We start from the raw sequence: 15,963 nt of genomic DNA, 5'->3' as shown, positions 1-15,963 counted from the left end.
ATTCAGAATAATAAGGATCTAGACCATTACAGATTCAGATTAATACAGATTCAGACTTCTACATATCTAGACTATTACAGATTCGGATTAATACAGATTCAGATTAATACAGATCAAGACTATTACAGTTTCGGATTAATACAGATTCAGAATAATACAGATCAAGACTATTACAGATTCAGATTAATACAGATCTAGATTATTACAGATTCGGATTAATATAGATCTAGACTATTACAGATTTGGATTAATACAGATTCAGACTTATACAGATCAAGACTATTACAGATCAAGACTATTACAGATTCGGATTAATACAGATTCAGACTTATACAGATCAAGACTATTACAGATTCGGATTAATACAGATTCAGAATAATACAGATCAAGACTATTACAGATTCGGATTAATACAGATTCAGACTTATACAGATCAAGACTATTACAGATTCAGATTAATACAGATCAAGACTATTACAGATTCAGATTAATACAGATCAAGACTATTACAGATTCGGATTAATACAGATTCAGACTTATACAGATCAAGACTATTACAGATTCGGATTAATACAGATTCAGACAAATACAGATCAAAACTATTACAGATTCAGAATACTACAGATCTAGACTATTACAGATTCAAATTAATGCAGATTCAGAATACTACAGATCTAGACTATTACAGATTCGGATTAATACAGATTCAGACAAATACAGATCAAGACTATTACAGATTCAGAATAATACAGATCTAAATGATTACAGATTTGGATTTATACAGATTCAGACTATGACAGATCTAGACTATTACAGATTCAGATTAATACAGATTCAGCCTTCTACATATCTAGACTATTACAGATTCGGATTAATACAGATTCAGATTAATACAGATCAAGACTATTACAGATTCGGATTAATACAGATTCAGAATAATACAGATCAAGACTATTACAGATTCGGATTAATACAGATTCAGACTTATACAGATCAAGACTATTACAGATCAAGACTATTACAGATTCGGATTAATACAGATTCAGACTTATACAGATCAAGACTATTACAGATTCGGATTAATACAGATTCAGACAAATACAGATCAAAACTATTACAGATTCAGAATACTACAGATCTAGACTATTACAGATTCAGATTAATGCAGATTCAGAATACTACAGATCTAGACTATTACAGATTCGGATTAATACAGATTCAGACTTATACAGATCAAGACTATTACAGATTCGGATTAATACAGATTCAGACAAATACAGATCAAAACTATTACAGATTCAGAATACTACAGATCTAGACTATTACAGATTCAAATTAATGCAGATTCAGAATACTACAGATCTAGACTATTACAGATTCAGATTAATACAGATTCAGACAAATACAGATCAAGACTATTACAGATTCAGAATAATACAGATTCAGCCTTCTACATATCTAGACTATTACAGATTTGGATTTATACAGATTCAGACTAGGACAGATCTAGACTATTACAGATTCGGATTAATACAGATTCAGAATAATAAGGATCTAGACCATTACAGATTCAGATTAATACAGATTCAGACTTCTACATATCTAGACTATTACAGATTCGGATTAATACAGATTCAGATTAATACAGATCAAGACTATTACAGATTCGGATTAATACAGATTCAGAATAATACAGATCAAGACTATTACAGATTCGGATTAATACAGATTCAGACTTATACAGATCAAGACTATTACAGATCAAGACTATTACAGATTCGGATTAATACAGATTCAGACAAATACAGATCAAAACTATTACAGATTCAGAATACTACAGATCTAGACTATTACAGATTCAGATTAATGCAGATTCAGAATACTACAGATCTAGACTATTACAGATTCGGATTAATACAGATTCAGACTTATACAGATCAAGACTATTACAGATTCGGATTAATACAGATTCAGAATAATACAGATCAAGACTATTACAGATTCAGATTAATACAGATCTAGATTATTACAGATTCGGATTAATATAGATCTAGACTATTACAGATTCGGATTCATACAGATTCAGACCAATACAGATCAAGACTATTACAGATTTGGATTTATACAGATTCAGACAAATACAGATCAAGACTATTACAGATTCGGATAAGTACAGATTCAGACAAATATAGATCTAGACTATTACAGATTCAGATTATTACAGATTCAGACGAATACAGATCTGGACTATTGCAGATTTGGATTAATACAGATTCAGACTTTTACAGATCTGGACTATTGCAGATTTGGACTAATACAGATCTCGACTCTTTCAGATTTGGATTAATCCAGATTCAGACTTACACAGATCAAGACTGACAGATTTGGATTAATACAGATTCAGACAAATACAGATCTGGACTATTACAGATTTGGATTAATACAGATTCAGACTTTTCCAGATTCAGACTAATACACATCTCGACTATTGCATATTCGGATTAATACAGATTCAACCTAATACAGATCGAGACTACGACAGATCCAAACTCGTACAGATTCGGATTAATACAGAGTCATCCTAATACTGTACCGTTCTCAACAACTACAGAGCATAGCCGTTGGAAAGGAATTGGTTCACCGTTGTGTTGGCATGCACCCATCTGTCCCATTTCAATCACTCATTTTTAGAAATTAATAACACTGAGAATGAGATCAAAAGAAAATAATTCTATCTTATGGAACATACTTGGTGAATATATAAATGGAACAGCGACCAATTTTATTCTATTTTTCATTCCTTAGTTATTCGTCATATCTCATATAGATGTAGGGAAATGATGTCAGTGTTTCTCTTTTTATAATCTCTGCAGCCACCACCTGATCAAATGCTACTATATGTGCATTTTGTTTGAATATCACGGTGAGAATGTGGAACAGGCTTTATAGGCCAAGTTATCCTGTGTTTGAACAATGGGACCAAGACAGAAAGTGCGGCGAATGGGAAATAGGAAGATAATAGCAAACAAACAGCACAGCATGCGTAATGGAGTTGCGGATGACATGGATACAAGAGCTTGAGACAACATACTCGGAAGGATGGCTCCCCGTGCCAAAGAAATGAAGTTGAACATTAACCCTAGACTTGGAAAGGGTAATTTGGAGAGGTAAGGGAAGGTTTTCAGGTAGAAGCTCACAAATACAAATGGCAGTTACAACCAAACATCACGAAACATACCAGCAGTTTAAACACGCTTCAGCTGGATTTTGTACGTGAGTTATTTGCTGAATAAAGTATAGTATATGCTGTATTGCAAAAAAACCTAATGGTTTTCCTTGCAAGAGGCAGGGAATTCCAGGATGGAACTCGTATGAAACACGCGCCCCCCCCCCCAATGGGAGAGTACTACCCACTCCCTCTGGCGAGGGTCAGTAAAGTACTTGCATTATACCACGTGTAAAGTGGAAAATTTCAAGTCATCTCCACAGCTGACTTGTAATACCCACTCCCACCACCACCTTATGCTGTACGCTACAAAATGGAGTTGATGACAAACAAACAACGTGTTTTTCAGATTTATGATACAGATCTCTGTAATGCAAAGTCAAGTCAACAAAATGGATTGTACACCTCTTCATAACGACATTTTTGCGATGCTTTTAATGTGCTGACCATTAAAAGGCACAGTTACAAAGTGAACAAGAAAAAGAGCAATCAGAGATTGCAGACCCTCGCCAGGACTTGTTTTGTGTGGTGTTTGGGTCGTTTTGTGTGGTGTTTGTGTCCTGGTGTGTTATGTCATCAATAAGAGAAATAATTAGAACTGCCACTTTATAACTGCTGGCAGGGATGACCGAGTATCAAGACGTCCCGCTTTGATCGGACACCTGACCCTGACCAATGACGTTTCTTATTATTATTCAATTGAATTTAGAATGGGATTAAAATTAATTCAATTCAAATCAAATGGAACACCAAATCGGTAGAGTCCTGCATTGGAGTAATCAGAAGGAACCCGAACAAGCAAAAAGCAAAGATGGAGTCATCAGGAGGAACCTGGATAGGATTCACATTTCAGCTGCTACTCCTCTACCCACAAACCCATCCAGGCACAGCCAAATTAGCCTTTTTCAGAAAAAATAATTTAAAAAATAAATAAAACCAGATTCAAAAAATTAAATATTTCTGGCTGCCACACTATGCATCCAGTCAAGTTGAAATTTAAAACATATATTCCCCATCTCTACTAGATCATAAGTGTGCAGTTTCACAGCAATTGATTAAGTGGTTTAAGAGAAATAACCTTATAAATTTTTTGCTCAATCCAATATGGCTGCCAGTCCATGTGACATCAATTATTCGAGAAAAGCACTTGAGGAACATTTGTGTGAATTTTCCCATCGATCGATCCAACCGTTTTGGAGAAGATGATTTTTATAGATTTTAGGGTAAATCCAATATGGCTGCCAAACCATGTGACCTATGATGTCATATGTGTGAACCTTTTGTACGTGTAAAGTTTCGCCTCTATCTGTTCAGCTATTCCAGAGAAGATGATTTTTCTTTTACAATATGGCTGCCGAATCACCTGACTGATGATGTCATCAAAAATTTTCTGTGGACCATTTTACCCCAAGATGACCCTCAAAAATGTTCATACTAATCAGATGTCATGTTCATACTAATCAGATCCAAAGTTTTTCTGTTTTTCTTTTTAATATGGCTGCCACACCACATGGCCGATGACGTCATAATTATCAATAAAACATTCCACATGAGTAGTAACTCCTCCAGTGAAAATTTCGTGTCAATCTGACAAGCAGTTGCGGCGAAAAACACTAAAGTTCTGTGTGGACAAACAAACAGACAGACCCAAATGCAATACCCTCTCCTTTGGCGAGGGTAACTAGAACAGCACTCTGGAGAGAGCATACCTGGGCCAGGTTGAACAGTTTACGTTTTGTATCCCACTGTTATCACCTATCTGGATCCGGACCTCAACAAAAATCGAATTGGCTTGAAATGTCACCGAACCAACTCATCCACCAAGTTTTGTCAAAGCTCGTCCACAATTTTTTTTGACATATCGTGCGATATATCGTTTTTCGTCCTATCTCTCAATGGTGTTTAAACACTTAATAATAAAAAAGATTAAAATTCTCGTATCCGGATTCAGATCTTCACCAAAATCCAATACATTATTCCTTGTCACACACCCAACCTGCCCACCAGGTTTCGTCCAATCTGTCCATAACGTTTTGAGATATCGTGTTATATATATATATATATATATATATATATATATATATATATATATATATATATATATATATATATATATATATATATATATATATATATATGTACTTTTTGGCCCTATCTCTCAATGGTGAAAAATCACTTTAGAAATTATAACATCTGGACCTGGATCTTCACCAAAATCGAATCAATTTGTCCTTGGCACACACCCAACCTGTCCACCAAATTTTGTCTGAATCCATCGAAAAGGTTGCTGGACTTGCTGATTTGCACTACCCTAGTCCGATAAGTGTTTTGTATCTCTCTTTATAGTGTCACATGGCCATCAATCTACTCTGCAAAAGCTGCCTACACTTGGTATGCACGATCCATAGAGATACGCTGCGAGCAGAGTTGAGACTCAAGTCAATAACTGAGAGAGACTCGAGAAGTTGATAATCAAATGATGTGTCCTGCAAATTGAGGTTTTTTTTGTTTTGTTTTGTTATTTTCATTTTTGAGGGAATCAGTTTGTAAACTTTATCAACCGGCATAATAAGTGAACAATCGTAGACTTCATGTAGTCTGTGTATAAAACAAGAAGATACAACACTTGAGTGAGCAAACCGACATTCAACTACCGACAGGGCGTATGGCCGAGTTTGAATGATGTTCTTGCAGTGTTGCAGAGGCTGATGGGAATGAATCCAGAGCTTGCAGGTAACAGTTAGGCAGGTAACAGTTGCAGTGCCCGATTACGGTAACATTTTGCTTTGAAACTCACAAGAAACAACATGACCATTCCAGAGCACATCTGATTCATATACCAACGCCCATTTCCAGACACCCGTGTTTGTAAAATCTGCGAGAACTCAAAATCGCTCTCCTGAATTAATTTACAAATCGAAAATCTGTAGATGGTAGCCAAAGTGGAAAAGGGCGGTTTTCTGCTCCAACTTTCAGTGATAAACGTGACCAACATCCACAATTTTAACGAGTTTTTTTTCCAAACACAGGAATACGCAGTTCCACAAATACATTCACAGGCACATGATCGATAATTAATGCTCCCAGACAAAGAATGATGAGCGCGATGGCATGCGAGCTTGGAACTCGGCTCGGATACAGCACTAAAATGATGGTACAGGTGACTGGGGTGAGTCGATAGAGATGTTTGATTGTATTGGGTGTGCCCATGCTCATAATGGATGGATGTACAATGTACATACCCTCCTCATGTGCTGCCCTTGCCAGACCGAGTCCTCCTTAGCCCTGCCCTTTTTGTCAAGTTTGCCTTTCTAGAACTATCTATCAGCTTTCCCTTCAACTCTTTTGTCACGAAATTCATGCGCACGCACATCGCTGCTGACGGGCAATATGGTTGTATTGTTCTCGGCTGATCCATAATAATTGCTCTATAAACCAAATGATACATGCCAGGATATTTGATTCTCGTGTTGGAGTGTAAATGCAAGGTGGAAATAAAGCACAGGCTAGACGTGTAGAATTACATTTTTTTTGTGTGTGTGACTTTTCTTGTGTGTCTTTACAAATAGTTTGTCGAAGCTTACGCATAAAAGGCATAACTTCCTACTGCAATTCCTTTTCATGTATCCATCAAGGTCGTGAAACCCGGTGTAAAAAAAACAATTATAGGCAACAAATTGAATCATGACAAATGCCCAATGAATTCATAATTCCACTGTAATAACATATAAAAGGTCAAAAGAGATATAATGTTAACATGTTAAAAGGCCAAAGGTTGTTGAGCAACTTACTTGCGTATTAACCAAAACTTTTGAATTTCTAATGATTTGAACATCGTAAAGTTAAAGATCAAGAAAATTATGCGAGTCAGTCCATTACTGACCTTTCATCCTTCATACTCTCTTTTCTTACCCGAAGCTGGGAAGCCAATGTGATGTCTCTTCTTTCACTCAACATCCGCAGCAGGGCAGCTCTATCTCCCATATCTTGAGGCTGCCCATTGAGAGAGCCAAACAAGAATAGAATAAGTTTTAAATAAAAATGATGATTATGTGACGGTCCTTGCTCCAAATCCTTTCAATACTGCTGCACGTTATAGAAACTTATAGATCTGGACTACGACACCTGATATTTTCATCTCAAAAAACCCGCTCATCACCCACCTCCTTGGACCCACTGAGTCTTTGCGTTGACAAATCGGTGCTTCGCAGGTGACCCCCCAAATGGAAGTTGTTAACCAGCAATTTGTTGGTAGGATGCCATGGCAGAGACGTATTATGGGAAGAGCGTGAAGGAGGTGGCCATAGATGAAGAGGTGCCCGGAAGGTTGGTGGAGGGGTTACTTCCCCAGTTGTGGAGAGTCGAGCACAAAATAAATGAGCGATCAAAGGATTTTTACTCACTGTGAAGAAGAACAGAAGTCACAGTTTCATTAAAAGTATGGCAGAGCTCCTCTATAACCCTCCTACAGAATAATGACCACTTCCTGATAACATCCATTAGAGTGTGATAAGTTGTTTTTTTGTTCTCTAAACATGTATATTTATCAAGTTTTGGAAACAATTGTTTTTAATCACCAAGTGCGATTGAAAAGTTTTCATTTTGCTTTCCAGTGTTGCAGTGCATGAGTTAGCGGAAGTGAGGTTGACCTTTCATGACTGACAGCACGTGTGGTGGCAGCGATACTCGGTTGCTTCTCACTATCCCTCGCAAGTCATAAGTCACCTGGAACAGAAACACATGGTTGCACACTTCATGTATCTTGTCTTATTTTTAGCAAAATGGATAACTGCATATGAGGACACAGAGTAAGAAAATAATTTAAGATTACCAAACATTTGGCTATAATAGTGTTGTGAAAAATTACAGAATATTGAGCACAAAGGCAAAAAAGGGAAATACTGTAACATGGAAATGCCACCCCTTGATATTATGAAAATAAACTGCCGTAGGGTACAGTCAAGTAATGAACATTTGCACTGATATTATTTATGGGTGATCTTTCTCCAATCAAGTCAGGTCAGGTCAGGTATGGGAGCATGCACCAGAGCAGCGCGTTTCTCCAATGAAGGGTTAACATCCGAAATGTCAGCTTCTCCTCGTTTGCCACCACAGTTACAATACTGTCAGACTGCGACATTCACGGCTCCACATATTCATTGTTCATAAAATGTAACCTGCTTCGACATTCGCGGCCCTGCGCTTCACTCTTCGCAGTTTTTCCAACCTGTATTGGCAGTTTTTTACGGGCATATTCGCAGTTTTTCTCACCTGCTTCTACATTCGCGGCCCTGTGCTTCACTATTCGCGGTTTTTCCGACCTGCTTCGACATTCGCTGTCCTGCGCTTCACTATTCGCAGTTTTTCCAACCTGCTTCGACATCCGTGGCCCTGTGCTTCACGTATTCGCGGTTTTTTATGGGCATATTCACAGTTTTTCTGACCTGATTCAACATCCGCGGTCCTCTGTTTAATGTATTGGCGGTTTTTATGGGCATATTCAGAGTTTTTCTGACCTGCTTTGACATTTGTGGCCCTGTGCTTCATTATTTGCGGGTTTTTTTATTGCATATTCACGGTTTTTCGCAGGAATATTCACGGTGTTCCCAACCTGCTTCTACATTTGTGGCCCTGTGCTTCACATATTCATGGGTGTATGCGCAGTTTTTCTGACCTGATTCTACATTCGTGGCCCTGTATATTCGTGGTTTGCCATTGCCTTCCCAGCAGTAGCTCGGACAGGAGTTTGTAATTTGTTCACATTGTTGGCGATAGCTCACCTACTCTTCGCAAATGACACCGTGGGATCCTTAACATCCACCAACACAATGTCGGTCAATGTGAAACCAAGGTTAACATTCACCAGAGAGCCGGCACATGCATTGATGAATCATCCTGCCTATGAAACACCGGGACTACACTTTATAGCTGGGTCGGGATTCGAACCCAGGCTAGGCGGCTTAAAGACGAGTGCGTGTACCTCCAGGTCATCCTGCCAGACTACATTTTCGTTGTGTGGTTTAATTTGCTGCACAAATTTGTTTGTTTCTTTGATGTCCCACATTGTGCTGCTGTTTTCAGCCTCATAATTATTGAAGACTCCAGTTGTAAGGAATCCATTAAAATAAATTCTGGAGCAATAGCCAGGGAGTTTGAGCTATCTTTGAGTATTTTCTCATGGTTTAAAAAGTATATAACTGCTTGAGTTCCAAAGGATCACATGTGTATGTGAAGTAATAGATGTTTGATTAGCTGTTAGGGTTAGTTAGCTGTTACTGCTGTGTTGGAGCAGTATTCCATCAAACAGGGAAGAAAAGATATCATCTGATATGTCACAGTTTACTAATGTTCAATACTCGATGTGCAGAGTGCTTGTGCAGTAACTATTTTTCTGTTGCTTTGTCATGATGTTGTACTGCATATGAAATACTTGTGTTACAGCCTGTATGCTGAATTTGAATGTTTTTTTCTACTCCGTGCACGTGAAGCAGAGAGCAGGGTTAAGCAATTGGTTCAATCTGTCTGTCTCTCTGCTTGTCTGTCTACAGACGTCAGTTTATGATTGAGGAACAGGAGGAACAACGTAATTTCAATTGAACGTTATATTTTGAACATGAATCTGAAAACAAAACTGCAGTTTAACAGTACTTTGGTTCTGAATTTGGCAAATTGTACGTAATCCTGTCCCAAGCACGCAAGTGCAAAGAGAGGAGCAAGATAATTTTTTCAGTCTGTCTACCTGTCTGGCAATGAAACAAAATTTAAAATCATTTCACACTGGAAGCATATTGTTTGGGATGTCATAAAAAAAACTCAAACAACAGACACAAATAATTTAAAGTGTGAGATAAGGTGGTGTAAACGGCATCAACGGCAGTAAACCTCCAAATTATTTTTTTCCTGCAACCATAAAATCTTTATTTTATTTCAATTGAATTATATACTTTAATATTATACAACACAAATAGCCTTCTTGGCAATTTCAAAAACCTGTAGTTTAGCAGTACTGGTACTTGGACAAAATATTACCCCATCTTGACCAATCAAATTTGCTGCTCGCGCTCTTAGGTGGGGGATTATCGTGATTCAGACAAAACGTCGGCTCCTTGGAAATATAGATCATGATCGGAAACATAAAGCAAAAGTTTGAAAGACCCTTCCCATGTCCTTTTTCTTAAGGCTGCATGGGGTAAGGTGTTTGATGAACTCTAGTTCTCTCTGCATCTTCTCAATTGTCATCGATGGTGGCTTGCTCATTGGTCATCAGACAAAGTTCACTTAATGACCCAATGTATGTGAATATAGGGCCTAATGTGGATCTCAGCTGCCCTTCTGCTCATATTATTCTAAATGGATGTTTTGCTATGGGTTGTGAAGTACAACTTGAATTGAACATCCATTTTCTCATCGATTTCAAGGTGCTCCTTGCATATTTAGCATACCAAGCAAACCAAGATCATTTTCATCAATGATCTCACCGACTCTCTGGAAAATCCTCTTTATCTATTTGCTGATGGCTCCTCCCTCTGCCGTACCATCTGTCATCCCTCAGACCGGCAAGCAGCAGCTTCTTCTCTCTCTGCAGAACTGGATAAAATCACAAAATGGTGCAACATGTGGAACATGTCTTTCAACACTGACAAATCTCACACTCTCACTATGTCTCTCCGAAAGGACCATTTGAACCCCCCTACCACTCCCCCCCATCTACTTTCTGAACAATCTTCTGGAAGAAGTCCTTTCTTTCAAGCTTCTGGGTCTCACTATCTGCCATGACCTTTCCTGTGAAAGCCACATTTCCAACCTGGCCTCTAAAACCAGTCGCCGACTGGGAATCCTCCGTTGTGCAAAGTCCTTTCTTGGCCCACGTGAGCTTCTGACCACATACAAAGCTTTCATCCACAGTCTCATGGAGTGCTGCTCTCCCCTCGGGGCTGGTGCTCCTGCCTCTCACCTTTCTTGGCTTCACACAGTGGAAACCAAGGCATTTCGGATCATTGGTATCTGGCATTTGGAGGCCCTTGAGGTGCTGAATGAGGAGTCAGAGCTGCTGGCATTACGGGTTTCCTGGGTCAAAACTAAGATCCAGTCTTTCAGTGACATCTTGGACGCAGCTATCTTGTCTGTACCTGTTTGTGGTGAGGATGTTGAGGTCGCAGAGAGATTCACTTACCTTGGCAGTGATATTCATGTCTCTGCTGGCTGTGAGTCAGAGGTCAATTGAGGTCTGGTTCGGGCCTGGGGAGTCATGGATTCACTGGATCATGGGGTGTGGCACTGTCGGTACCTGTGTAGGAGGATGAAAATCCAAGTCTTCAGGTGCTTGGTGCTTCCAGTCTTGCTCTCTGGATGTGAGACTTGGACTCTGACCAGGGATCTGAGACAGAGACTTAATTCCTTTGGTACCAGGTCTCTCCGGAGAATCCTTGGCTATCGCTGGTCGGACTTTGTGTCCAACGAGCGGTTGCTGAGAGAGACTCAAATGAGATTTGTTACCTGCATAGTCCGTGAGCATCAGCTGCGGCTGTATGGACATGTGGCTCGTTTTCCTGACGCTGATCCTGCTCACGAGATTGTCTCAGCGAGGGAGTCTCGTGAGTGGAAGCGGCCAATGGGCCAACCATGTTCCCCGTAGTTGCAGCAGATTGATCAGCATCTCAAGGAGATGGGGATGGGCCAGGCATCACTGCTCCGGTGCATGCTCCCATACCTGACCTGACCTGACTTTTACTCAATCCTTCTGCTCACCTCAGGGAAACAAAAAACAAAACAAAAAAAAACCCCTAATTCTCACAAAGTTATATTTTTACGAATTCAAATAATATCTGAAACTAATCTATTCAAATTTGTGAGTCAACTGTAGATGTTATCTGAAGAAAGAAATTTCACCATCAAGGAAGTAATGACCATGATTCCTTTGCAAGGAAATACTCGTCTTAAAATTAAAGACAGTGAAAGTGAGTTGAGTGAGAAAAAAAAAGTTTTTTTTTAAAGAATGGAAGTTAAGAAATATTTATGAACATTAAACAGAAAAACTATTACCGGTCCTCCAAAATGATGAACAACGAAAGCCCCTCCGGGAGCATTCCCATTGCCATCACGAGATGCGACAGGAACCTCAAGGCTGGAAGTTGAGGAATGTAGAGGAAGGCATAACTTCTGCAGCAGCGTAACGTCAGACTCCTCAGAAGGCATTTCAGATCGGCATGCATCATCCAACAAGGAGAGGAAACCATGTGGAGCCTTCATTTGTGAAGAAAAGAAAAAAGGGGGGAAATAAGCAGACTTCATGAATATGACACATCATTTCATTTATATTTTGCCTGCGCAACCTATCACCTGGAAGAAGTACTCAATAAGGAAGTCATTTCCAGGAGGTGGGGTTGTATCTTGGACAATACCCTCCTGCCAGCACTCGGCCTGTTCAATGGTGAATATAGCATCACGGGAAAATTGTAGAAGTCGTTCAGCCATGAGATTGAGACAGAGCTGCAGAAAAACAGAGATAAGAGGGGTCATGAAGATGTGCTCATTCTGCCACTAATGTCGTTAGCACTCTTTACGTCACCACAACCGCATGCACTCGCATCTCATACGACACTGTGATGCAATCCCCACTACACGATTCACCTCAATTTTGTCTTTTCCATTATTTTCTTTTTGACATGATCTTAAACAGTCCAAATTTTTTTTTTGTATGCAAAGTCAAGGCTCGTGGAAGAGCTATAATACAAAGCAGGTCACGATACAACAGATCAAAAGGAACAGTGGAAAGAAAAGGGGGGAATGAACAGCAGGGTTGGGAGACAAAATAGTGAGATGGGCAAACAAGGGATGTGGGGAAGAATGAGGTGTAGGGGAGGACACACATGGTGGACAACATGGATACAGAAATAAACTCTCAGGAAGGATAAAAATGGAAATTTGCAAAGAGGTAGGCTTGGGGAGTGGTGAGGAGGGTTAACAGGGAAGAAAAGATCATCATTTTTGAATAGGGGGATGATATGAGATGGTGGTGAACAGCTGTCTTGAAGACCTGGAGGGAGGAATGAGATTGAAGAGAAAGTGCGTTTTCTTTCCACAGGCAGAAAAAAAAAAGAGGAACTAACAAGTGGAGATGAGGAGTGATCCTCGATTTTTGGAGTTTCACCAAATATGATGAAACTCCCAAAATCTGGTGGACCTGGTGGACTCCATGCGCCTCGCAGATGCCTGGGGGGATGGGGGCAAAAGACGGAAAGAACAGGAGGTGCAAGACCAGGAAGGACGCAGTGGAAGACAGAGACCACTGACCTGGCTGCAATGGGAAAGTGATAGGCCCATCAACGTAGCTTCTTCACGGGAGATTCTAATGATCTTGAAGGCCTTGGTTTCCACGGCATCAAGTTGGGCAAAGTGTGAGGCAGGGGAGCCAGCCCAGAGGGGAGAGCAGTATTCCATCAAGCTGTGGATGAAGACCTTGTAGGTGGATGAGAGTCCAGGTGTGCCAAGGAGGGACTTTGTCCAATGTAGGATGGCCAGTTGGTGGCTGGCTTTGGAGGCCAATTTTGAAATGTGCTTTGCCTAAGAAAGATCATGGCTAATAGCAAATCACAGGAGTTTGAATGACTGAACTTCCTCAAGAGGATTGTTAAGAAAGTATATTGGGGGAGGGGGGGGGAGGGTTGCCAGATGGTCCTTTCGGAGAGAGATAATGAAAGAGTGATATTTCTCAGGATGGAAAGACATATTCCAAGTGTTTGACCAACCTGTGATTTGAAGAGAGGGAAGAGGCTACAGCCTGCTGATGTGAACGATGAGGAATGTCACAGTAGAGGGTGGAGTTATCCGCAAGGAGATAAAAAGGTTTTGTTTTTTTCCAGTCACAGAGATCGTTGTTGAAGATCAGGAATCTGTTTGGGCCTTGGGGCACTCCAGCCTTGACAGGAAGAGGAGATGAAAGGATTCCGTTGAGTGCCACACGTTGGCTACGAGAGTAGAGAAGTCTGTGAGCCATGTGTGAAATTGGTCTTGGATGCCATAGGTAGAGTTTGGAGAGCAAGGCAGGATGCCAGACTGTATCAAAAACACAAGATACGTTCAGAGAGACGGTCCTGATTTCATGTCTGACAGTGAGGGCCTCCATACATTGTTGGGAGAGTAGAATCAGCATGTCTAAGGTGGGTTGACCTAGTCTGAATCCAAAGTGGTGTTCTGAGATGAGGGTATTGGAAAAAAGGAAGGATTTCATATCAACTGAGATGATGGTGATTTTGCTAATGATTGGAAATATGCTGTTAGTTCTGTAGTTAAGGGGATCTGTTTTCTTACCTTGCTGCCTGATAATGGAGTGATGTTGGCTGATTTCCAAGCAGATGGGAGATGACCTTAGGCAAATTATGGGGTGAAAAGAGCAGAGAGGAAGTGAAAGAGCAGCCGAGCAGGTTTTTAGGATACGTGAGCTGATGCCGTCCAGTCAAGTAGCAGAATGAAAGTCGAGGGTTGACAGAAACCTTCTCAGGTGCAAAAGACACAGAGTCTCGGAGCAGTTTTGATTTAATACCATAGATAGGAGTTTTGATTTGGGAGGTACTTGTACCCAAGGTACGTGATTTTTTAAAGCACGCTCATTGGTTACGAGACAATTTCTGGTTCAGGAAAGAAAAGAAAACTCTTAGCATCTTTACTTCTTAAAAAAACAACAAAAAGGATGTAACTTGGGCCACAGTAGTGTGCTGACTGGGTCGCATGTGGCCCACAGGCAGGTTAAGAACCACTGATCTATTGATCAGAAATAATTCTCTGCTTCCAATGGCAAACTAGACATCATTATTGTTTTAATATTACAATATCTGCAATTCCTCATTTTGGCACTGCATAAAACACATCATTCAAATCAGTCTCACCTGCTCAAATGTGTTTTGCTGAAAGTTCTGGAGTCCTGGCATGTCCAGAATTCCAATGTCTGTTAAAAGGTCACTAAGTGGTAAAAGGAAACAGAGCACAAAGATATGAGCAGCCAGACATGAACCTTTGCATTTCTACAAGACCTCTCCACTCAGGCCAAAAATGTCATTTCATCAACATTTCCTACATCTCATTCTGAGAGGAAGGATTATTGTGATGTGCGTGATCTGCAAAGAAGGTTAAGGATGTAGTGGATCATCAGGTAAAAGAAACAGCAAGAAAACGACGTAAAGCTTTCCTTTAGTTGTGCCTGCATGATAGACCATAGAGTCAACCTTACCTGTCATGTGCCGGCTGGAGCAACGTGTTCATGGTATTTACAAGGTGAGAGAAGACACGGAAATACAGTGCTTGGGTGAGGAGATCACGAGACCGGCGTGCATCGGACAAACACAATGGGCTTGCCAACCATTCTCCTGCACATAATGATAGATGATCCAAATAAACCATAAACCTCATGAACAAAATGTGGATCATATTATGATCACAACACTGCAACAACAACAACAACAACAACAACAACAACAACAACAACAACAAACATTCTGAGGTTCTGAGCTATAACATTTGCTCATCATGTTCAGGTTGAATGGTTTGTATTAGCAGGAACAATTGTTTGGGTGGCAGATGGATGCTTGTTCTGTGCAGATTATGCGGTTGTACCGTGTGAGACATAATCCGAGGCGATGCTCACCATAACAGTCAGGAGGTGAGTCTGATGTATAAACGATGAATGTGGTCATCATTGGTTAGATATTTATCGGTATGCCATCCTGATGAGGGAAAATAAG

The 15,963-nt window shown here is 40.1% G+C and overlaps 1 protein-coding gene across 2 annotated transcripts in view; it reads right to left on the bottom strand.

Moving 5' to 3' along the window:
- LOC147013595 (unconventional myosin-XVI-like) overlaps positions 1-15,963 on the bottom strand; it is a 216,530-nt gene that overhangs the window by 127,324 nt on the left and 73,243 nt on the right. For both annotated transcript variants that reach the window (XM_085855525.1, XM_085855524.1), the window contains exons 19-25: positions 15,453-15,588; positions 15,112-15,184; positions 12,566-12,715; positions 12,269-12,469; positions 7,876-7,951; positions 7,390-7,628; positions 7,139-7,219 (exon numbers count right to left, since the gene is read on the bottom strand). In XM_085855525.1, coding sequence (XP_085711651.1) covers positions 7,139-7,219; positions 7,390-7,628; positions 7,876-7,951; positions 12,269-12,469; positions 12,566-12,715; positions 15,112-15,184; positions 15,453-15,588 — 956 coding nt within the window. The remainder of the gene's footprint in view (positions 1-7,138; positions 7,220-7,389; positions 7,629-7,875; positions 7,952-12,268; positions 12,470-12,565; positions 12,716-15,111; positions 15,185-15,452; positions 15,589-15,963) is intronic.

This window comes from Eptatretus burgeri, chromosome 14, assembly GCF_056783735.1.
Source record: "Eptatretus burgeri isolate ZD-2024b chromosome 14, Ebu_testis_v1, whole genome shotgun sequence".
NCBI lineage: Eukaryota > Metazoa > Chordata > Myxini > Myxiniformes > Myxinidae > Eptatretus > Eptatretus burgeri.
Note: the sequence above shows the minus strand (reverse complement) of the source record. Positions and strands in the feature narration are given on the sequence as shown.